Genomic DNA, 25223 nt, shown 5'->3' on the forward strand with positions numbered 1-25223 from the left:
GCGCGCGCGCCGTGAGCACCTGTCACAAGGTGAAGAGCAGAACGAGTTGTTCGACTAGTACAAGAGGATATTGCAGGGGCTTGAAGCTGGAGCAAGTACACCACACTCCACCACACTTCCACTGGGCTGGGCCAGAGAGGCAGCAACCACCCATTTGGACCGATGTTCTGGCCGAAATGCAGTCTCGACACATCTACATTCGGAATAAGATCGGCGAGGGCATCCAAGCGACCAGCTTTCAGGTAGGTCACACCAACGGGAGAAGATAGACAGTTGTAACTATTCTCCTCAGAAACAGTTTTGTTTTCAAGCAAAACAACTTTGGCACTTGTTTAATTCCTTGTTTTACTACACACCGTTCCTCATGCTGTTTTGGAATGTTTTATCATACAATCTCAATATTTAGTGTCTAGGCTACTGAGTGTTGTTTTAAATCAAAGAAGAGTATCCAACATATCCTAGCTTCACCTAGTAATTACTAGACTAAGTAATACATGTGCTCTAAGTCACATTTGGTAAGGTGTTGAACAGACAGCATGCCCTATTTTCTATTTTCTGGTTTTATGAAACATGTAACGTGTTATTTCCTCCCCTAGCCTATGTGATTTCTAACCAAGTGTTTTCACCTAATTATGGCCACACCGCAGCAAGATGCAATACAAGACAAAGGGACACCCAGTGACTAACGTGACCCAGTTAAGATGGCCCTATTTGGTGTAGATTCATGGGAAAAGTAGGTTCTGATATTTTAATAGTGACATTGCTGCTGACTCTGGAGACTTAGCCATAAGTGGAGCAAATCACTGCTAGATAATTAACCTGCCCCTTAGAGGTTCAGGATGGGCCTATATTTGGCCCTTTTAGAGACTTGCTAATGAAAGTCGGAAACAGTGAAAGTCTTCATTATAGATCGGGTTGAAAATTTCCGAAAATCTTCCCAAAATCCTCAGGGTTTTCATAAATCCTGATTGGAGGTTTTTGGATTTCTTGCATTTTCCCTCCTGATTCCAGGAATGTTCCAACCAGGATTTTGGGAAAGTTACCAGAATTTTGCAACCCTTATAGATCATTATGTTTCCTTGAATTTCAATGTTATTGTGGACATATTACTAGCCTACATAACATTACTAGTACTACTACAGATCTACAGTAAGTTACATCTCTCCTATGTTGGGATGACATTGGCTGGCTAGAGACAGAGTGGGGGGTTGTGATTGGGGGCTTGTGATTGGCCTGTAGGTGTCATGTTGCCGTCAGTGTCATGTCTGCCCTATGGGGGGCGATGTCACCGGGCTGCTCTGATAGTTCTCACACTGAGTCTCATGTGCACACACACACACACACATAGTCTTCCATAGCCTGACAGGATCACAGAGGACAAATGCGACAGGAATCTCCTGACATCAATATATAGATTAGATAGACTAATTGATACTCCCAGTTGGTATTAAATAGAACGTTGCAGCCCCGCCCACCAGTGGGGAAAATAACCCATGGTTACCTTGGTTACCCCATTGGTTCACAGGAAAAACTAGACTTATTCAAACACAATTATCTTGTTGTCTGCTTGTTTTAAACAATTACAAAACTACATTTAAGAAAAGTACAACATGTCTAATGATAACTTTTCAACATTGCCTGCTCCGAAGCATTAACACTACTTAGAAAAACCTAATGTTGTAGAACTTCCCTCATCAATCAATCAATCAATCAATCAATCAATCAATCAATCAATCAAATGTATTTATAAAGCCCTTTTTACATCAGCAGATACATACAGAAACCCAGCCTAAAACCCCAAACAGCAAGCAATGCAGATGTAGAAGCACAGTGGCTAGGAAAAACTTCCTTAGAAATGCAGGAACCTAGGAAGAATCCTAGAGAGGAACCAGGTTCTGAGGGGTGGCCAGTCCTCTTCTGGTTGTGCCGGGTAGCGATTATAACAGTACATGACCATTAAGGCAAGATTGTTCTCCAAGATGTTCAAACGTTCATAGATGACCAGTAGGGTCAAATAATAATCACAGTGGTTGTAGAGGGTGCAACAGGTCAGTAAATCAGGAGTAAATGTCACTTGGCTTTTCATAGCCCGGCATTCAGAGGTTGAAACAGCAGGTGCGGTAGAGCGAGAGAGTTGAAAACAGCAGGTCTGGGACAATGTAGCACGTTCGGTGAACAGGTCAGCGTTTCATAGCCACAGGCAGAACAGTTGAAACTGGAGCAGCAGCATGACCAGGTGGACTGGGGACAGCAAGGAGTCATCAGGCCAGGTAGTCCTGAGGCATCGTCCTATGTCGCTAACGTTAGCCATGTGACTGAGTGCCAGCTAGCTACCAACCAGAACATTAAGCTATCCAAGACCAACAACACAAATGAATGGACTATACATTTACAAGTAGTGAGTGGAGATAAAAACGGACTACTAAACAAGTTAAATGTCTTACCTGTGATGAAATGTTATCCACACACACACACGTGTCGTCTACTTGGACACTGGGTCTCCACAATTCCCCACTCTTCCACAGTGAATAGCCTGAAGCCACAGAGGTCTTCCCGCTGGCTCGTTTTCCATACATGGGAGCATTGCAAACCATAGGTCAGGATTTTTGACCTGGTTACTTGTACATTGAACAACACAGCAGCTCTTCAGATTGTTTTGTTATTTCTGTATAACAAAAAAATGGTGACTAAGTTGACTCTTTTACATTGGGGGTCAATGGGAAATACTGTTTTCCCCAATTTGTGGTCATGCTTGAGGGGAGTTCATTCTTATGACATGAATACCGACTTGGAGTACACATACCAAGTTATAGAACAGAATATAATATAATTAAATAGAATACAACTATGTAATATAGGTAAGATGTAACACGGAAAGCAAGTCCATCAGCAACTGCTGTCTACTGTACCAATATGTATTGGGTTTTTTTTTCTGTTCGTGTTTGTGTTGTTCTTTAGCTTGATTCCCCTTGAGAAGGACTTGGTTGGTTGTGCTGTTTGTCTGATCCCACACAGGTGAACCGAGGGACCTACTCCAGGCGAAGCCGATTGAAGAGGTCTGATGGCAGCACCACCTCCACTAGCTTCATCCTCAGACAGGTAGGGCCCCTGGGGTTACCCCTAGGTACAGATCTAGGATCCCCTCCCCCAATCCTAACCTTAACCATTAGTGGGGGAAATGGAAAACTGACTGAAGATCAGCGTAAAGGGGCATCTTCACCCTATACCACAGGTAGGCTGGGATGGGTTAAATTCCAGAAAGATGATCCCTTCCCAATGTCCTCGTTCACTACCTCTTCACATATCTGATAGGACTGGATAGGTGAAAGCAATATGGCGGAAACTAGCTGGAGCTGTTGCTAGCTTACACCTAGCCATGTCTTCTCGGATCTGTGATGGGGAGTGACCAAGGGCATAGGGGAGTGGACAACTTTCTGGAAGGAAACACAACTTTCTGGAAGGAAACACAACTTTCTGGGATGAAACACAACTTTCTGGGATGAAACACAACTTTCTGGGATGAAACACAACGTTCTGGGATGAGAACCCACACTGACAGAGAGACAGATTCAGCCACAAACAAACACGCACACAACAAGGACACACATCTTGGAAGCATCTGAGTAGTGCTTTTACATAGCCCAGTTGAATTGAACCATGAATTGGTCCTTGAGGCATACTACAGCAGGGAGTTAACAGCTAACCAGGATGAGGGAACAGCCAGAGAACAGTCACTGGAAAAGCAGTCATCCGTTCAGTCATCCATATGTTGCTGACCTGGGGAAACCAACCAAATCACCTTCATTGTGCAGCCCCAGGACAGATCCTTCTAGAGCAGGGGTGGGCAACTCCAGTCCTCCAGGGCCTGATTGGTGTCACACGTTTTCTCCATCCCTAGCAAACACAGCTGATTAATCAAATGTCATTCTAAACTGAAGATCACGATTAGGTGATTATTAGAGTCAGGTGTGTTAGCTGGGGCAAAACTGTGACACCAATCAGGCCCCCCGAGGACTGGAGTTGCCCAGCCCTGTTCTAGAGAGATAGAGAGCAACAGAGTATGCAGGTTGTTTCTCCAACCCCACTCTAACGCAGCTGATTCAGCTAATCAAGGAGCTGATGAGCTGCTGATTAGTACAATGATGTTTCATCAAGGCTGGAGCAAAAGCTTTACTGTACCTATCTCTCTAGGAGGAGGGTTGGCCAGCACTCATCATTTTGTTATTATTTCATGAACTTATTATGCAGATACACTTACAGATATTTTTATAATATAAATACTGTGCAAAATATATCTACAAGCCAATGTCTTTATTTAAAATATTTCTACTAGTGTGTCTTTCCATAAGAAGGTCCAGTAGATTTTATGAACCTGCTATTTTCTTATTTGTCTTTTGCCCCTTGTTTATTTTAGAAACGGATACACTTAAATAAGCATCAAAATGATAATGTGACTATCAGAATGAAAGCTTACAATTATAACATGCAATACATTGTGGTACAGAAAAACATTTTGGACTGAGTAAATTATATTCTGGTTATCCACTATACTCTATACAGCTCCTTTTGTTTTATATTCTGGTTATCCTCTATACTCTATACAGCTCCTTTTGTTTTATATTCTGGTTATCCTCTATACTCTATACAGCTCCTTTTGTTTTATATTCTGGTTATCCTCTATACTCTATACAGCTCATTTTGTTTTATATTCTGGTTATATCTGTGGTGCTTAGCCTATACACTGGAAGAGAGAGAGAGAGATGGATAGAAAGAAAGAAGGGAGAGAGAGAGATAAATGGATAGAGAGGAAGGGATAGAGATAGATGATAGAGAGAAGAGGGGAGAGAGAGAAAGATGAGGGGAGAGAGAAAGATGGATGATAGAGAGAAAGAGGGGAGAGAGAGAAAGATGAGGGGAGAGAAAAAAGGGGAGAGAGAGAAATATGAGGGGAGAGAGAAAGATGGATGATAGAGAGAAAGATGAGGGGAGAGAGAGAAAGATGAGGGGAGAGAGAAAGATGGATGATAGAGATAAAGAGGGGAGAGATAGAAAGATGAGGGGAGAGAGAAAGATGGATGATAGAGAGAAAGAGGGGAGAGAGAAAGATGGATGATAGAGAGAAAGAGGGGAGAGAGATGGATAGAGAGAGAAAGAGGAGGCGAGAGAGCGAAAGACAGATGATAGAGAGAGAAAGAGAAGGGGACAGAGAGAGATGGATGGATAGAGAAATAGATGGATAGAGAGAAAGAGAGGAGGGGACAGAGAGATGGACAGAACGAGATAGATGGATAGAGAGAAAGAGGGGAGGGAGAGAGAGATGGGTAGAGAGAGAGAGAATGATGCTGCTGTCATCCCCCTCTTCCTATACTCCCTCAGTCAAGGAGAGAGTGCGTGTGCGTCCAAGCTGAGTGGAGGGCAGCACAGCCAATCGGCTTGCTGCACAGCCAATCGACTTGCTGCACATTGGCTTTGTCATCGGGTGCTGATATTGAGGAAGGATTCTCTATGCTGCTCCGTTCGGTGTGTTTAGAAGGGCTGATGAAATGCCAGGATTGGGCTGCCTCTAGGGAGAGCCTCTCTGCTTTATAATGTGAGCCAGTAGCATCCAGGCTCGGGCTAACGCACAACCATCGACCAAGCAGGCCTAGGGAAAACCAAGCAGGCCTAGGAGAAACCAAACAGGCTGGCTCTGCTACTGCTATTACCCCTTCTCCTCTTCCAGCCGAAAAAGGAGGGATTTGTTTTTTACCGTCATCCCCCCATCCATCCTGTGTTCTGTGGTGGCTCCCTCCTCCTCCTCCTCCTCCTGTTCCCCCTCCTCCACTACAGCCTCCTCCTCCGCTCTCTCGGTTTTTTCCCCCTCTTCCTTTTATTCTTCTAGAGGTGCTTTTGGAAATAGCAGACCTCCATGTATGACAATTTGTACCTGCATGGATTTGAAGACTCGGAGGCGGTGAGTGGTGGGGGGGTTTAGCTTCAGATCGTGTGTGTGTGTGTGTTTGAGCATGTGTGTGTGTGTTTGTGTTTGTCGATGGAGGTGGCTCAGCTGTGGTGCACACACAAACACAGGGCTTACTGTAGGTAAGCTGACGGTCTCATGCTGTAGATGGAAGGATCGCGGTCTCCGCTGGGGGGGGTTCAATGTAAGGAGAAGACAGAGTCAGACGTGTGTGTGTGCGCGCACACAGTCGTGAGATTGTAATTAGTGATGATGTGTATAAGAATAAGTAGCAATATGTGTCTGTCAGCATCAGCCCAATGCATCTGAATAGCTGCATCATATCATCAGCACATTTCAATGGGTGATGATAGCTATACAATGTACACTGTAGCCATCCATTTAATGCACAGCACACGTAGGAGCACAAAGATGGAGATAGCATTATATAGCGAGAGAAGAGCAGTGTGTAAATGCTAATTCCTATCCCCCAGAGGGCCGTGTCGCTCCCTGCGTGAGGTTATGATTGTATAATGTATCCTCATATCACAGCCTCTCCAAATGTAGGGTATAGCCCTGCTGCATTTACTGCCTTTGTTTAAAGGGCCAAAGCTTCTATTTTTACACCCGGCAACAGCAGTGTGTTGTATTTCTGCTGCTGAGGACAGAGAGGACAGAGAGGAGCGTGCGTTGTGATGTCATATACTGGAGTCAGATAGACATGAGTCACGTCAGTGCTCCGTTGGAAGCCCGGCAGTCATACAATATGGCCGTGAAGAGATTCTGTACCTCAAAATGCACCCATCTAACTACCCATATACCCCGTTATCCATTTTGTATATATCGGCTGATCAGCAACCGGCTATAATGATTTATTCAGATATATAATGAATATATATAAAGGAACATAGTATTTGTTGAGGGGGGCGTGAGAATAAATGTTTACAAAAACACTAGAAGAGCTGGGTGGTAGTGTGTGTGTGGTGTGTGTGTGTGTGTGTGTGTGTGGGGGGGGGGTTGTTCTAACAGGGTGTTCTTATAATATACTGTATGTCAGTTGGGTGCTTGTGAGTGCTTCACAAATAGCACACCGTTATAAGACAGAGTGTGAAAACAGGGAGCTTTTACTATTACTAACAGAAATACTTTGAACAAGAGCCGTGCAGGTTGATTTGTGTCGTGTGTTTGTGCCATAAAGGTTACACCCGGTAAAAAACATTTAATGATTGTGATTAATAATTAGGCTCATAGTACTTTTATCACAGAACCTTAATGTGATCTATTAATTTATATCAGCATCTGTTTCTTAATAGCATTGACTCAAGATGCAATTTTTTTTTTTTTTCAGAGCAATCACTTATTTTTCTAAATAAGCAAACCTCCTCGTTTTTTGTTTCCCAGACCTGGCATTTAGTGATTGGCCCACACAATTCAATAGAGCCCGTGCTGAAGTAAGCCCAAGAAATAGCTTGTCTGTTGTAAAAAAAAGTGCTGTACTATGACTAGCGTCTGTGGATTTTAGCAGACTGCGAGACTTTCTACGTTCCTAAAGCGATATTGACACACATACACAGGCACACACATACACACACACTTGAGTTAATGTTGTTCCCCAATTGGATTATCTTTAGTAGATTCACTCTCTGTTCTTCTAAGGCCAAGGCTTGGGTCAATACTTTAACTCACGCTCCAGTCACAGCCAACCTTTGGGGACAGTTTGCCTAGTGGTTAGAGTGTTGGGCCAGTAACCGAAAGGTTGCTGGATCGAATCCCCGAGCTGACAAGGTAAAAATCTGTCGTTCTGCCCTTGAACAAGGCAGTTAACCCACTGTTCCCTTGGCGCCGAAGATGTGGCTGTCGATTATGGCAGCCCCCCGCACCTCTCTGATTTAGAGGGGTTGGGTTAAATGCAGAAGACACATTTCAATTGAATGCATTCAGTTGAACAACTGACTAGGTATCCCCCTTTCCCTTCCTGGTCAGTCTGGCTACCTATGGGCCACTGCTCACATATGAGCGTAACCGGTGGTAATGTGTAAGCAGTGGTCATGTGTAACCAGTGGTAATGTGTAACCAGTGGTCATGTGTAACCAGTGTGTAACCAGTGGTCATGTGTAACCAACTGGTGGTCATGTGTAACCAACCAGTGGTCATGTGTAACCAGTGGTCATGTGTAACCAACCAGTTGTCATGTGTAACCAACCGGTGGTCATGTGTAACCAACCGGTGGTCATGTGTAAGCAGTGGTAATGTGTAACCAGTGGTCATGTGTAACCAGTGGCCACCAACTGGTGGTCATGTGTGGTAATCAAACATCTGGGCAATCAAGTCTCAGGTGGTGCTAGCTCATCACGAGACATGCTCTTCCTGGTACAAAAGTGCCCCCAAGATAATTAAAAATAAACTGCAGTCATCTCAGAATATATTAGTCAGGATTATTCTGAAACTTCCAGCACGTACTCATTTTGACCATTCCCACTTTGAAAGCCTCCGATAGGTCAAAGTGGAGGAGAGAGTCTCTCAGATTAAAGTGAGTCTCGTACATCAGCTTGTCCACAGACCCAACAGTATTGTCCCCAGGTACCTATTTAACTACTTTAACTTAGTCCGGGATAACCATAACTATTCCACTAGAAGGAGTGAAACTGACGTTGTTCTTTTTAGATGTAATAGTGGTATTAATTAGTGGTATTAAATAGTGGTATTTGTACTCAGCTGCTATTCTTTGAAATAGTCTTCCAAATCATTTGAAACTATAACCTCCATGGGCAGTTTCAAGTTCTCACTGAAAAAAGTCTCAAAAGTGACCTTTCGTACGTGGGTGAGGAGAGTAGAAAATGCTCCCCCCACATTTTTTTTTTTAATGAATCAATCAATTCCAAATCACCTCACCTCTGTTTAGTAAGATAAACTGGATACAGTTACAGAGCATTATGGGTACTGTAGAACGTCATCCTACAACCTCCTCCACCTGGTGACGTCCTGGTGATGATGATGCTGGCTGTGTGATCATGGTGACAGCTGCTGTCTTCCTGTCTGTCCCTGTCCTGTTGTATTGCAGGGCTCAGCTGATTCCTACACAAGCAGACCATCGGACTCGGATGTCTCTCTGGAGGAGGAGCGGGAGGTGCCGGGGCAGGTCCAGGGCCAGAGCCCGAGCCAAGGGGCCCCGGGGACCCAGGCCCCGGCCCAGACCCGAGAGCAGAAGGAGCAGCAGGCCACCGTGCAGCTGGAGAGAGCCAAGGTGAGACCCAGAGAGAGAGATACCTCACTAGGTTGTGTTCAGTAAGGATAAAACATTTTTTAAAGTTTTAAGTGAAATATGAGGGTAGTAGCTGGACTTGTGCAGCAAGAAGACTGTACTATGTAAAGGATGGTAGAAGGGTTATGCCACAATTGGCAAAGAAGCAGATGTAAGGATCTGTTATAGCACCCTTATATTGTATGACATTTGCTTATAAATGATTTGTGAATCATCCATGTAGGCATTATAAAGGGTTTATGAAGGCTTTATTAAGCCTTGTAAGCCATAGTTCATTCATGTGAACTGAAGTTCATACTTTGCGGCTCTCTGACTGAATCTTGTCCCTCTCTCTCTCCCAAAGGCTAAAGCCGTGGCCTTTGCTGTGAAGACCAACGTCAGCTACTGTGGAGCATTGGACGAGGACGTGCCGGTGCCAGCAACCGCCATCTCATTCGATGCTAAGGACTTCCTTCACATAAAGGAGGTAATGTTTTTTGTCACAAGAGACAAGGTTGAACTGTGGCAAACGATCAACCAGATTTTAATAAAATACATTTGTGAAGTACTTTTCAATGTCAAATGATTTAGGTCAGAGTGTGCAGTTTTCGGACTATACCATTGTACCAGACAAACTAGATTTAGCATAGCAATCAGAATCAACGGAGGCTGCTGAGGGGAGGACGGCTCATAATAATTGCAAATGGAATGGTATAAAACACCTGGAAACCATGTGATTGATGTATTTGATACCATACCTCTCATTTCACTCCAGCCATTATCACAAGCCTGTCCTCCCCAATTAAGGTGCCACCAGCCTCCTGAATTTGATATGTATTTGACCCAGGGCCGTTATCAACCACTATTACAACAGTGTCGTGACTTGACTTTAACATTAATCTGAAGACATTTATCTAATTACCTAACTATGTTTAATTGTTATCCGATTAAATTTGTCATGTAACAATTAACTCATTAGGATCTGGGGCACCACGAGAGCGGTTCTTTAAAGAGTTACCATCTCCCGAATTAAACACTGAAGGTCTTTACCTATCACATCTATAAACTTATTAATCATAACCTCGTATCATATCTTCATTCTGAACAGTCGTAACCTCCATGCATCTGCAAAAACCCCAGCCTTACTTATGATTCAGTACTACACAAATTGGTTAAATTATTTATTTACTAGCTAATTAAATGAGAACTCAGGATAAACATACACACTTTGCATCGGTTATTGACTGGAAACCTAATACGCTCAAAACAGGTCCCTAGCGGAATGACAACAACGTGGCTGCTTGTTACAAAAGAGATGGAGGGAGAGGGGGGGACAGAGACACTTAACATTGGTACTTTCAGAAACTACTCTCACTTACAGTAACCATATACTTTGCACATGACCCGCCGCCCGCTTGGTTTGCCGGATCTCTCGGTGGACATGGTCGACTTGCAAAAGGAGTTGGGCCTTTTTGTGACATGCTTTTAAGGCTCTGATTTTCCAAAAGGGTTCCAACAAGTCTACTGTTGTTCTTCTTTGTAGTTTTCTGGTATCCGGTGACTTGTCGTGCAGTCCTGCACAGAACTACACAGTTTATTTTCATTACATTCGATATTGAATATGCTTCTTTGAAGATAGGCTAGCCAGCCATGTCGATGGTTCCCATTGGGGTGATGAGAGTAGCATAATACGATGGTTTGAGCAGAGTAGTATAATGGTCCTACTTAAATTCGCTAAGATACTTTACTTAGGACAGCTAATCAGCCGTACCAGTGATTGTCCAGGAGGTGACTATCGTCTCTACCTCGTGTTGATAGTCACAGTTCAAACCACTTTAAACGTAAAGCTGCAGCTTGACGCTTTTCTGGTCTATTGTGTTCATTTATATAGTTTGTTGCAAAAGGGGTGGTTCCGTCATGCTGACCCGCTCTCACTCTGGGGCATTACTTGTCATTTGTACAAAGTTGTGTAAAACAATGATCTCATATAGCTTCTCGAATCACATCCCTCTCTTAACAAAAACACGTATCATTTTTTATATTACATGCACAACGCATAGTATGGAAACTTCATACATGTCGTGGGTTTACTTTCCAAGTTACAGTAACATTTAACATTTTTTAATGACATCACAAAATAACAAACAAAATGACATTAGTGTTCTATATATCACCTCTGACCATTCCCCACGTTCTATGTTAGAAAGTAGTTGCTTTTGAACATGTTAGAGTTTCAGCGGGAAAAAGGTCTGTTGAGACAAAGCACAACACTATGGTGAATTTGGAGAGGGAGACCTAAATCTTTACAACAGGACTTGAATTGTTAATCCCGTTCTAGTTCTTTCCTCCCGCCCACTGCGGATGAGAGGGGGTCTGACCTATTTGGATTCTCGTGGACAGTCATGACAACAGCAAGGCATATACACTGAATTTAGTACCTGTGTTCTGAAACACACTCACTGTCTGTTCAAACTAGATAAAACTGCTTATTTCCTTATGTTCATGTCATTTTGGCTGCGTTTAGATAGGCAGCCCAATTCTGATCTTTTCTTACACTAATTGGTCTTTTGACCAATCACATCAGATCTTTCACATCAGATCTTTTTCAGAACTGATCGGATTGGTCAAAAGACAAATGAGGACTGCCTGTTTAAACGTACTGAAACTGATTTTTCAACCACACCCCCAACCCATCCAGAAGTTCAACAACGACTGGTGGATCGGCCGGCTGGTCAAGGAGGGCTGTGAGATCGGCTTCATCCCCAGTCCCCTAAAGCTAGAGAACATCCGCATCCAGCAGGAACAGAAGAGAGGGCGAGTCCAAGGGTAAGGCAGCCCATCACCAGTCCTCTCTCGCTCAGTCAGAGACCTTGTTACCCAGGGAAGGGGGTTAGGAAGGGGCCAGCAGTGCTATGTTTAGTTTAGTAAAACTGATTCGGGTTACGACAAATGAGTCAAATTAGTACAACTCATTTGGTTATAAATGTGCTTATGATGTGTTATAAAGAGGGTACTCATAGGAAGTGTTACAGATCATTATGAATAATTACATTTCTCTTCATCCATATCCACAATAGAACAACCTAAATATTTCTAAGGTCTCTGACCTTAATAATCAGTAATGCTTTGGTTCTTCTAGCGACCTAGCTGCTCTGTCTGTTTAATCGCTCTGGAAGCTCCCGTCACCAGTGGTTTGTCTCGTGTGCGTACTAGCCTTCAGAGCCATTCGCGGCACTAGGCCTGTTCAGTTTTAACACTAATTCAGCATAATGAGAGGACTAGACTTGGGATGAGTTGAGAGGCTCACCTCGAGTCCTTCGTTCACCCTATAAGGCCTGGATTCTGCATTTAGAACCCCGTCGCCGTTCGCCACATTAATTCTGTGATTCTTGTGTTTCTTTTTATCTCCCTCTTGTCTTTTCCAGTAAGTCTGGAGGCAATTCTTCCTCAAGTGTAGAGGATGAGGTGTCCGCCTCGATCAGACCCCTTATCTCCTCTGCAGGTGAGAGCCTCTTAGACATGATGGGGGGACGTTGTCCGCCCCTACTGGCCCTCCACTAGGTTAGAGAAGAACTAGACAACTTTGTCAAGGCAACATGAGACGTAGAACAAGGATTGCTTAAGCCTTCCCATGTCTCTCCATAGAACCTAAGATAAATGATTCCCAGCGGGCAAAACTGGTTGCAACAACATCGTTGTGACGTCTTTTTGTGACATCATGGTCAAGTTGTATTATGGCTGTAAAAGGACGTTTTTCTGGACGTCTTTTTAGCAATCGGAGAAAGACGTCTTTAACTGGTTGTAATCTGAACAGATACCAACCAAAGTATGAAAGTTTACAACCAGAATATGATGTCAATTTAACATTGGTTGTAATACAGTTATCAGACTTCTCAACAACAACAAAACCAGTTTACAACCAGAATATGATGCCATTATAACATCCCATACCAACTTTTGCCTGCTGGGTTGTGGATCCATAGAGTGTATATATATAGTGTATTCTCCCATCCTCTTCCTCCAGTTGAGGACTGCAGGCGCTCTGAGACTTGGCTTACCACAGGGTGAAACCATCGACAAGACTTTGACCCCCCCTGAACTTCAGTCATGTGACTTTGTGAATATGCCTCATAGGATATTAGGATCATGTTTATATGTTTGATGATGAATCTAAAGGGTATATGTTTATTTCGTGTGTCAGTTATAATCCTCGGTTGAAAATGTATTTCCTGTAAATCACATTCTGATCATCGCAGGATCATCAGGTCTCTGACCTGACAAGTTATGGTGACTTATGATACAGTACAATACTACAAGACATTGACAATTCTGTTTTGTTTTACTCCACAGGAAAGCAGAAACAAAAAGTGGTAAGTGGGTGATGGTAAAACCAAACTGTCTCCATCAACTATAGCTGTCTACATTACAATAGTACAGTGCACATCCTACATCTCATCTAACATCCCTTCTAACATCCCTTCCCATCTAACATCCCATCTAACATCCCTTCTAACATCCCATCTAACATCCCATCTAACATCCCTTCTAACATTCCTTCTAACATCCCTTCCCATCTAACATCCCATCTAACATCCCTTTTAACATCCCTTCTAACATCCCTTCCCATCTAACTTCCCTTCTATCATCCCATCTAACATCCCATCTAACATCCCTTCCCATCTAACTTCCCATCTAACATCCCATCTAACATCCCTTTTAACATCCCTTCTAACATCCCTTCCCATCTAACTTCCCATCTAACATCCTATCTAACATCCCTTCCCATCTAACTTCCCATCTAACATCCCATCTAACATCCCTTCCCATCTAACTTCCCATCTAACATCCCATCTAACATCCCTTTTAACATCCCTTCTAACATCCCTTCCCATCTAACTTCCCATCTAACATCCCATCTAACATCCCTTCCCATCTAACATCCCATCTAACATCCCATCTAACATCCCATCTAACATCCCTTCCCATCTAACTTCCCATCTAACATCCTACTCACTGACTTGCCTAGTTAAATAAAGGTAAAGAAAGAAACAACATTTGAAATAGATTTGAGTCAGATTGTGCTGTCCCAATGATCCATACATCCCATACTGTGGTGTGCATCGATCCCATTTTATTACTGTGGGAAAATCTCAATTGCATTTCCTTGACTCCTTGCGTCCTCTCTCCTCATCTCATTCTCAAAACCCATTGGATGAGAAGGTAAAAGGTCCCTCCCCTCTGACTTCTCATCCAATGGGTTTTGAGTAGAGGCCCCCTCCCCCCTGCTCCACTGATTCCTTTGTTACTTTGTTACAGACTGAACACGTCCCCCCTTACGACGTGGTGCCATCCATGAGGCCTGTGGTGCTGGTGGGGCCCTCCCTCAAGGGCTATGAGGTAAGCAGCAGCAGTGGCGGCCATCGAGTCACATGATCATCCTCTGACTCCTCCCACGGGGCCCATCCTAGAGCTCCCATTGGTGGAATGACATTAACAGTGCATTATGTTAAATGATTGTTGTTGCGGCTGTCATGATCACATCTCATTGAGAGAAGATCTCCTCATGGCTGGATGATGTTTCTATTGACTTCATGTTTATAATCATTCATGTTTATATGCACGCAATGTTTTTCTAATATTGTGTTGACACAGGCCTGTTAGAGCTCTACTAGAGTCTATATTTAGACTGCTGAGTGAGGTGCTTTGTTGATGTTTTTTCTAGTCATTCTCAGAACACCATAGTACAGGGAGTTTCTTTCCTCTCGCTCTTTCTCTCCCTCTCTCTCTTTCTCTCCTTGCATGGAGGGTACACAATCAGTCGCCTCATCCCACAGTGTGCTCTGTTGCCACGGTAACAACCTTCTGGGTGCAAACGCTCAGCATCAGAAGTAGAGTAACGTTTGAAATTAGAAGGAGAGGAGAAGAGAGAGAAGAGAGAGGAGGGATAGAGTAGAGAAAGGAAAGAAGGGAGAGAAGAGAGAAGAGATAAGAGAGAGGAGAGATAGAGAAGAGAGAGGCGAGAGGAAAGAGAAGAGAGAGTAGAAAGGAGAACCCCTGAAAGCAGCATCACTGTGTGTCTAGACTAGACTGCTGTTAAACCAGCCACTAAAGGATCTTTGTATAGGCCACCATCCTTACTGGCAGGCCTCTGACCAGTTCCATGATACCATCTAACTTCAGTCATGTCAGGAGATCCATTTTAGGCTGAAATTAGTCTATTGTTGACTATGAGGATTGTCCTTTGCATTTCAGTAACATAATATGAATCTATCTAGTGAGTTGACTGATAGTGATTTGCTCAGTTAAATAAAAAATGTAATATCATGGAATTGACCCCAAATCCTGCTTCACTATTGCACTCATCCAGTAGAAGTTGTAGTTGTTTAGTATCAGGGTAGAACTCTATTAAATGAAATAGCATGTTTGATATGATTTTCAGTATCCCCCTGTCAAATTACTGAATATCAGAACTACTAGAATAGAATTGTTAGAATGATAAATGGTTCGTTGCACGTAGGCTGTCGTCATGGGACATCTTAGCACCATGTTTTCCCAGGAAGTTTGCTTGATGTCATGGCTGTTAGAGTTAAATGTTCTCTTTTTTAACCATACTCTCTTTCTCCCTCTCTCTCTCTCTTTGTCTCCCTCTCTCTCTGTCTCTCTCTCTTTCTCCCTCTCTCTCTCTTTCTCTCTGTCTCTCTCTCTCTTTCTCCCTCTCTTTCTGTCTCCCTCTCTCTCTGTCTCTCTTTCTCCCTCTCTCTCTCTCTCTCTCTCTATCTTTCTCTCTCTGGCTCTCTCTCTGTCTCACTTTGTCTCCCTCTGTCTCTCTCTCTCTGTCTCTCTCACTCTCTCTCTGTCTCTCTCTGTCTCACTCTCGTTCTCACTCTCTCCCAATCTCTCTCTCTCTCCACTATTTCCCCTCTTTTGGCTTCTCTTTCTCCACAGGTGACGGATATGATGCAGAAAGCACTCTTTGACTTCCTCAAGCATAGATTTGACGGCAGGTAAAATGAAAGCGTGCTCTTCCTTCCTTCTTTATTTTTTTATTTTGTCTGTTTATTTTTAAACTCGGTTCCACTCAAATGAGTGGACTTATGAAGCCCTTCGAGATAGATTGGCCTCGAAATTCACATGGAATAGAGCTTCAGTAAAGGAGTGTCTGTCTGCAAAATAAGGTTTACAGTATTTATCCACTGAATGCGGCAGGGTAGCCTAGTGGTTAGAGCATTGGACTAGTAACCGAAAGGTTGCAAGTTCAAATCCCCGAGCTGAGAAGGTACATACATATATGTTGTTCTGCCCCTGAACAGGCAGTTAACCCACTGTTCCTAGGCTGTCATTGAAAATTAACTGACTTGCCTAGTTAAATGAAGGTAAAAAAAAATATTTAAAAAAAAGCCTAAATTGGTGTCTTTGTTTGACCATTTCAGGATATCTATCACACGAGTCACAGCAGATATATCATTAGCCAAGAGGTCTGTTCTGAATAACCCCAGCAAGCGGGCCATCATCGAGAGATCAAACACCAGGTCCAGTTTAGGTATGTACCTCCATAATGTATCTATTTTACTGTAGGAGTCTTTTGAGTTGTCCTTGTGTATCGAAGACGGTTGCCTACTCTCCTCTGTAGCTAGACCCGGCTAAAGACGAATGATTTCGCTTGATTGAGCTTACCTCCCACAATGGAATCAATGGAATAGTCCCAAAAGTGCAAACTCCGCCCACCTGGCTCTCCAGACAGGCTCAATCAAATGCTCAACGTATTCATTGGCTTACGTTCCAGTGTCCATACTCGACATACTAGACACCACTTGAATGAATCAATGTATTGGGAATGCAATGAAGGAATGGGAGTCAGTGTGTACCGTTTGTTTACGTATATATAGTGTATGCTGGACGAAAACTGACTGTTTTCAGTGTGTAGGATTCTTGTACGGTGATGCCAAAGTAAAATGTCCATCCTGAATGGACAATAAAGTTGTATTCTAAACTCTTGTGTTGTTTCCATCCTGTTCTCCAAGCGGAGGTGCAGAGTGAGATAGAGAGGATCTTTGAGCTGGCCAGGTCCCTACAGCTGGTGATCCTGGACGCAGACACCATCAATCACCCAGCCCAGCTGCTCAAGACCTCGTTGGCTCCCATCATCGTCCATGTCAAGGTCTCCTCGCCCAAGGTAGGGACTGGAGGGTCATGTGATTTGAAACACACCCATGTCTACTATAGGTAATGATACTATTATATGACCAGGAAGCAGACACATCATCTAAAACAACTCACAGAACCGTCAACATTGTCAATTATACAGTACGCTATAACCTACTGAGCCACTGGGACCTTTTGAAAAAGAATGTCAACATGCTTAGACTCTGATTGGTTTATCAGTGGAGGGCTTTTAGAGTTATACATGTGTATTGTTATCAGACAAATACACTTTAATCTATCTAATGGATTATTAATTTATTTTAAATGATTCTATTTGGCCGGTTTGCCTGGTTAAAGATGTGAAAAGCAGTGTTCCCGTAAAAAACGTGTGTAGATATAACATTACGTTAGAAAAGAGCAGGACCATTTGAACAGAGGTCTGACACTATCTAACACATATTTAAATGTCTTCCCACCGTCTAGGTTCTGCAGAGGCTGGTCAAGTCCAGAGGGAAGTCCCAGAGCAAGCATCTGAACGTACAGCTGGTGGCAGCTGACAAACTGGCCCAGTGTCCTCCGGTGAGTGACTCTCTAACAGCATGTTGTATCTTTAATCTACACCACCCAGTATACTGTCTTTTTGATCTACACCACCCAGCATACTGTGTCTTTAATCTACACCACCCAGCATACTGTCTCTTTAATCTACACCACCCAGCATACTGTCTCTTTAATCTACACCACCCAGCATACTGTGTCTTTAATCTACACCACCCAGCATACTGTCTCTTTAATCTACACCACCCAGCATACTGTGTCTTTAATCTACACCACCCAGCATACTGTCTCTTTAATCTACACCACCCAGTATACTGTCTCTTTAATCTACACCACCCAACATACTGTCTCTTTAGTCTACACCACCCAGTATACTGTCTCTTTAGTCTACACCACCCAGTATACTGTCTCTTTAATCTACACCACCCAGCATACTGCCTCTTTAATCTACACCACCCAGCATACTGTATCTTTAATCTACACCACCCAGCATACTGTCTCTTTAATCTACACCACCCAACATACTGTCTCTTTAATCTACACCACCCATCATACTGTCTCTTTAATCTACACCACCCAGCATACTGTCTCTTTAATCTACACCACCCAGCATACTGTCTCTTTAATCTACACCACCCAGCATACTGTCTCTTTAATCTACACCACCCAGCATACTGTCTCTTTAATCTACACCACCCAGCATACTGTCTCTTTAATCTACACCACCCAACATACTGTCTCTTTAATCTACACCACCCAGCATACTGTCTCTTTAATCTACACCACCCAGCATACTGTCTCTTTAATCTACACCACCCAGCATACTGTCTCTTTAATCTACACCACCCAGCATACTGTATCTTTAATCTACACCACCCAACATACTGTCTCTTTAATCAACACCACCCAGCATACTGTCTTTAATCTACACCACCCAGTATACTGTCTCTTTAATCTACACCACCCAGCATACTGTCTTTAATCTACACCACCCAACATACTGTCTCTTTAATCTACACCACCCAGCATACTGTCTCTTTAATCTACACCACCCAACATACTGTCTCTTTAATCTACACCACCCAGCATACTGTCTTTAATCTACACCACCCAGCATACTGTCTCTTTAATCTACACCACCCAGCATACTGTCTCTTTAATCTACACCACCCAGCATACTGTCTCTTTAATCTACACCACCCAGCATACTGTCTCTTTAATCTACACCACCCAGCATACTGTCTCTTTAATCTACACCACCCAGTATACTGTCTCTTTAATCTACACCACCCAACATACTGTCTCTTTAGTCTACACCAACCAGCATACTGTCTCTTTAGTCTACACCACCCAGCATACTGTCTCTTTAATCTACACCACCCAGTATACTGTCTCTTTAATCTACACCACCCAGTATACTGTCTCTTTAATCTACACCACCCAGTATACTGTCTCTTTAATCTACACCACCCAGTATACTGTCTCTTTAATCTACACCACCCAACATACTGTCTCTTTAGTCTACACCACCCAGCATACTGTCTCTTTAATCTACACCACCCAGCATACTGTCTCTTTAATCTACACCACCCAGTATACTGTCTCTTTAATCTACACCACCCAGCATACTGTCTCTTTAATCTACACCACCCAGCATACTGTCTCTTTAATCTACACCACCCAGCATACTGTCTCTTTAATCTACACCACCCAGCATACTGTCTCTTTAATCTACACCACCCAGTATACTGTCTTTTTAATCTACACCACCCAGTATACTGTCTCTTTAATCTACACCACCCAGCATACTGTCTCTTTAATCTACACCACCCAGCATACTGTCTCTTTAATCTACACCACCCAGCATACTGTATCTTTAATCTACACCACCCAGCATACTGTCTCTTTAATCTACACCACCCAGCATACTGTCTCTTTAATCTACACCACCCAGCATACTGTCTCTTTAATCTACACCACCCAGCATACTGTCTCTTTAATCTACACCACCCAGTATACTGTCTCTTTAATCTACACCACCCAGCATACTGTATCTTTAATCTACACCACCCAGTATACTGTCTCTTTAATCTACACCACCCAGCATACTGTCTCTTTAATCTACACCACCCAGCATACTGTCTCTTTAATCTACACCACCCAGCATACTGTCTCTTTAATCTACACCACCCAGCATACTGTCTCTTTAATCTACACCACCCAGTATACTGTCTCTTTAATCTACACCACCCAGCATACTGTCTCTTTAATCTACACCACCCAGCATACTGTCTCTTTAATCTACACCACCCAGCATACTGTATCTTTAATCTACACCACCCAGCATACTGTCTCTTTAATCTACACCACCCAGCATACTGTCTCTTTAATCTACACCACCTCAGCTCAGCTCTAATGCCACGTTACTCATCATGCGAGCCTGTTTCACCAAACCCTCTCTCTCTCACTCCCTCTCCATCTCCCTCTCACTCCCTCCCTCTCTCACTCCCTCTCTCTCTCACTCCCTCTCTCTCTCACTCCCTCTCTCACTCCCTCTCTCTCTCACTCCCTCTCTCACTCCCTCCCTCACTCCCTCTCTCTCTCACTCCCTCTCTCTCTCACTCCCTCTCCATCTCCCTCTCTCTCTCACTCCCTCTCCATCTCCCACTCTCACTCACTCTCCATCTCCCTCTCCCTCTTTCACTCCCTCTCTCCCCTCTCTCTCTGTCCCTCTCTCACTCACTTGCCCTCTCTCACTCTCTCCCTCTCTTCACCCCCTCTAACAGGAGATGTTTGACATCATCCTGGATGAGAACCAGTTGGAGGATGCGTGTGAACACTTGGCTGAGTATCTGGAGGCCTACTGGAAGGCCACACACACCTCCATGGCCACGCCGCTCAACCCCCTGCTGGGACGCAACCTGGGCCCCACCGCCCTCACTCCTTACCCCACCACCATCTCTGGACTGCAGGTTGGTCATCAACAGATAGCTACAGCGCTATGGGGTTAAAGCGACATTACACTCCAAAATCAAAGTTTGTCCAAAAATGTTGAGTTTGGAGTGTGATGTCCCTTTAAGGGGAGCCAGTTAATTGTCATAAGTTAGATGAGTTGATTAATGCCCAGTGTAACATACAGAAATGTAACAAAAAGGGGATGTTTGTGTGTGTATGAGGTGAACCAGCAGACTCAAAGAATAAGACAACACAGCAACCACACGGGAGACCACTCCACGCCCAACGAGCGTCGCAACCTGATGACCGCCGACGAGAACTACCACAACGAGCGGGCGCACAAGGGACGCAACCGCATGTCGTCGGGCTCACAGCACAGCCGAGACCAAGACCCGTACCACCAGGACTACCAGGACCCCTACCAAGACTCCTACAAACCCCACCGCAACCGCTCCTCCCCGGGTAGCTACAGCCACGACTCCCGGCACAGGCTTTGAGCCCGAATGACGTCCCAGCTTCACAAGTCAAGTCAACAAATCTGGTGGCAACAGAGTCAAAATGGTTCCCGTTCAAAATATTGTGTACAATTCTGTTGTTTTCGATTATTTGTTTTACTTCAGGCGTTAGATGAGGAGTAGTCCCGCCCTCCTGAACAAAACCTCCAATCACCTCTCATTCCCATTCTGTCTCTCAGTCTTGCCTTGGCACTGGCAGGGACCCCTGTTAAGCAATGTGGTCAGGATGAGGAAGAAGGACATGATGCTAATGCTACATAACTGAGTTAATACAACTCATATGACTGATTTGCTTTCCCTCACAAGGGGACTTTCCTAGTTCCTGTGTTCCCCACACAAAGAGATGGGTGGAAGAGGAAAGCAGTATGAGATTGAGATGTGGACTTTGCTAAGCTAACAACAAGCTAAGCTATTTTAGCTAGCATGGTTAGATTGTGGGTACATGTGTGCCCCCCCCCCCCCCCCCCATGAGTCGCCATAGCAAGTGGTGGAGTCACTGCTGAAAGTCCCCAGACCGTTCAGTTGTTTGCATGCTGACTGAGAGAGTTTCGCTAGTATCGTCAATATATTCACTTACAGTACATGTCTGTTGTCATGGGGAGTTGTATACGTAGACCTGCCCCACCATGACTGGCAGTGGTATTTTTCCAGACCTTTACTGATTCCTGAGAGGAGCATGTGGAGTATTTGGTTGTTTTGTTAACAAGTGCTTTCACATGTCAGATACTGTATGTGCCATTTGAACACCTGTCTAGCTTGGCCTTTCTTCGGCAACAGTCGATACTTTGCATATCTCAGTATTTTTCGCTACTCTGATTCGGTTGTGTCAGAGACTCATAGAGGTATTATAACAAGAAGCAGGGGTGTCAAACAATCAGAGTTCGCCTCATCTCTGGCCAGCCTCGTGATTGGTTGACCGTCCATGCTGCTTCCTGTGTTTCTCTCTGGCCAGCCTCGTGATTGGTTGACCGTCCATGCTACTTCCTGTGTTTCTCTCTGGCCAGCCTCGTGATTGGATGACCGTCCATGCTGCTCCACTAACGTTGGATTGTGTCTTCCCAGGGTCCTTTGCATCATGATCATTGATTCTCTGTGTAGCTGGCATGTTTTCCCTGACTTGAAAAAGTAATGCTCCCTTTGGTAGTAATATCCCTGTGTAAAATAGAGGGTGTGTAAGGAGGGAGAGCACACACTGGTGCAAAATAGGTGCAGTCTAATTACTTGAGAGTGGGTTATCTGAACTTTTTGGGGGTATTTAAATACATGAACATGGAAATGAAAGAAATTAATTTGGTTAGTTTATTTCTAGCAACAATTTTTCTTCAGTAATAGTGGGTTTTTGGAGTTTTTGTTGAGATGAGAAGCATGCAGTTGTACCCAAGGGGGTTCGGTGACTAGTTGCATTGGCTCGCCGATCCAATGCCTAGGCTTTAGTTTAGTGGGCAAATAGACACTCCTGGCGTGCAGGAGGCCCGGGTTCGAACCCGGTCGGTCACAGAGACACAACCACCCTCCAGGACCAGGGTTTTCCCTGCGGTGGATAGGTCATCTAAACTGGAGCTTTGACCATGATGGAGATGGTGGTCCCTCCCTGTGCATCCTGGGAGAGTGAGTTCTTGGGGCCGCGTATTCTGAGACATTGTTAAAGAGATGTGCAGAGTTAACTTGTTATAGCTGTCTTTTAGTGTAATTCCCTCCAATAGAGTCGAAGGTACTGTAGTGACATTTGTAGCACCCGCAGCAGGTGGTGCCTTAACATTCTAGAGCCAGTTGATTTCCTTGCTCATATCTATGTCTCTTATGCTAGTTTGTTCACTGACTGAAAACAATAGACTGTAAAACGAAGAAGAAAAGAAATAATACAAGTACATCTGCTGTTGTTTATGAGCATGCTTCTCTGTCATATTGTGATTCAGGCCAAAGGGAGTGTTGGCTGATTGAATGGGGAGTTATTCACTGTCCATTAAAAACCAGAACCAAGAACCAGAACTAAGATTCAGCTCTGTTGCTTGAGACAATCAGAGGGATTTTCTAGCCCATTGACCTCTGTCCCACCAGAGTCCCCAGACCAGTCTGTGAGGGTTTGGTAACTTAAGGTCGGGTTACTGCTACTGGGTGTAGCATGTCTTAGCCCTTTTTGAAACATTGGGGGGGATCTCCTTTTCTATTAACAATTAATTAACTGAATTCCAATAGATTTTCTGAATTGACTGGAAATGAAAATTTACCTCTCTCTTTTTCCTATGAATGCCCTGGAAAGAAAACATTTGTTCTTTGAATGGTGTAGATATAATTTCTAAAGGTCTCTGTTACTGATCTGAGAAAAAAAAAGCACGTGTCCTGTACTCTTCTTTTGTCTTCTTGTAAGAAATGAAGAGGCTACATTTTTGCCTCTAAATTAAGTTGAATTACAATTCTCCTTATTTGATGAAATAACATGGGTTTAAACTCGACCAGACCATTTAAAACAGTTAAATGTTTTTTTCTTTGGTAAAAATGTACAAAAAATAAGAAAAAATCAAAAATGTATCTCAATATAGGAAAAAAGTAAAAGAAACATCTTTGCTGGTGATTATTTTTATAATAAATAAATACATGTACATAATGTCTTTGAGAGATGCTATTTGCTGTATACTTGCATTCTCATTAAGAAACTACGGTCCTCGACGGGACAACTTGGAACAACAAAACGTTTCAGTCTACAGAAATGTCAGTATGCTAAAGTTTCAGTAATGTGCAATACAAAAAGCATGCTGTTTTAAAATGAGGAAATTCCATGTACTATGCAACCACAACCATGTACATCGCTTCATGCTGTGACTAATTCTCCAACGGTCCTTTTCCAAGCAGCTTCATCAGAACTCTTTAAGGACATTTTGTGTTGATACTTTTTGTGGAAGACGAACAACTCAATGGCTAATGCGGTATTGCATGCATAATGTACCATTTTAATTTATTAAAACGAATGAAAATAAAATAATGTGAAACGCGAGATGATTGTGTCAAAGGCGAAGCTAGAAGTAACTTAAAAAGTTTTCTTTTACAAAATAAAAGAGTCGTTCTACAACTGTCTCAGGTAACTTTTTTATCATGTATTATCTACATAGGCTTTTATTATTTTTTATCAATATTTTACGTAGCAACGTACCTACCAAATAGAATCTCATTCTGGTTCTGTGGTACCTACAATGAGGAATGCCACACTTAAAAGGTCCCTGTTGTTTATGATACTGTTGTGCAGTACACAAATCAACCACACAGTGGCACTGTCTAGTAACAAGAGAGTATATCAAGTCTCATTTCAGTCTCTTGCCCTGGCATAGCCTGGTGGAAACAGACCTATCGCTGCACTCACCATTCTCATTCACTTTACGTATTATCACTAATTAAAAGATGATTGATATATGAAGTGAAATAGAAAGGTGAACGGTGTGATCAGGGTGGTTCCACCAGGCTAACCCTGTCATAGGCTACCGCTCCAGTAAATCCATGTGTTCTCTTCACAGAGGAAAAGGTCTGATCCAGAACTGATCCAACTCAAGATCCAGTAAATATAGTACAGGACAACATTAATCAGATTTTAATCTGATTTATTTTGGACTGAGCTGTCAATGATATCCAGAGATCTGAGCTATCAATGATATCCAGAGATCTGAGTTGTCAATGATATCCAGAGATCTGAGCTGTCAATGATATCCAGAGATCTGAGCTGTCAATGATATCCAGAGATCTGAGTTGTCAATGATATCCAGAGATCTGAGCTGTCAATGATATCCAGAGATCTGAGTTGTCAATGATATCCAGAGATCTGAGCTGTCAATGATATCCAGAGATCTGAGCTGTCAATGATATCCAGAGATCTGAGCTGTCAATG

General features: G+C 43.4%; 1 protein-coding gene across 5 annotated transcripts; it reads left to right on the forward strand.

Annotated features, from left to right (window-relative positions):
- The first annotated feature begins 30 nt into the window (after window positions 1–30).
- LOC110527258 (voltage-dependent L-type calcium channel subunit beta-4) lies at window positions 31–24416 on the forward strand. 5 transcript variants are annotated; one of them, XM_036982414.1, is made up of 14 exons: window positions 31–242; window positions 3016–3099; window positions 9000–9182; window positions 9544–9666; window positions 11878–12005; window positions 12605–12681; window positions 13530–13549; window positions 14496–14576; window positions 16125–16183; window positions 16610–16719; window positions 17201–17352; window positions 17805–17900; window positions 20666–20851; window positions 21056–24416. In XM_036982414.1, the coding sequence occupies exons 1-14, from the start codon at window positions 177–179 to the stop codon at window positions 21329–21331; spliced, it is 1641 nt and encodes a 546-aa protein (XP_036838309.1). In that variant the 5' UTR covers window positions 31–176; the 3' UTR covers window positions 21332–24416. The 5 variants fall into 5 exon arrangements, with proteins under 5 accessions (XP_036838309.1, XP_036838308.1, XP_036838310.1 ...); XM_036982413.1 differs by having other exon boundaries at window positions 34–242; window positions 21053–24416; XM_036982415.1 differs by lacking the exon at window positions 12605–12681 and having other exon boundaries at window positions 35–242; window positions 13531–13549; window positions 21053–24416.
- Window positions 24417–25223: the final 807 nt, after the last annotated feature.

Source organism: Oncorhynchus mykiss, chromosome 7 (assembly GCF_013265735.2).
Source record: "Oncorhynchus mykiss isolate Arlee chromosome 7, USDA_OmykA_1.1, whole genome shotgun sequence".
NCBI classification, from domain to species: Eukaryota; Metazoa; Chordata; class Actinopteri; order Salmoniformes; family Salmonidae; genus Oncorhynchus; species Oncorhynchus mykiss.

Excerpts from the sequence above, each read along its gene's own strand:
- LOC110527258 (XM_036982413.1), top strand. The coding sequence starts at position 177 with ATGCAGTCTCGACACATCTACATTCGGAATAAGATCGGCGAGGGCATC. Across the intron at positions 17,901-20,665 it reads AACTGGCCCAGTGTCCTCCG|GAGATGTTTGACATCATCCT; the intron begins GTGAGTGACTCT and ends CCCCTCTAACAG. Across the intron at positions 20,852-21,052 it reads CCACCATCTCTGGACTGCAG|GAGGTGAACCAGCAGACTCA; the intron begins GTTGGTCATCAA and ends TTGTGTGTGTAT.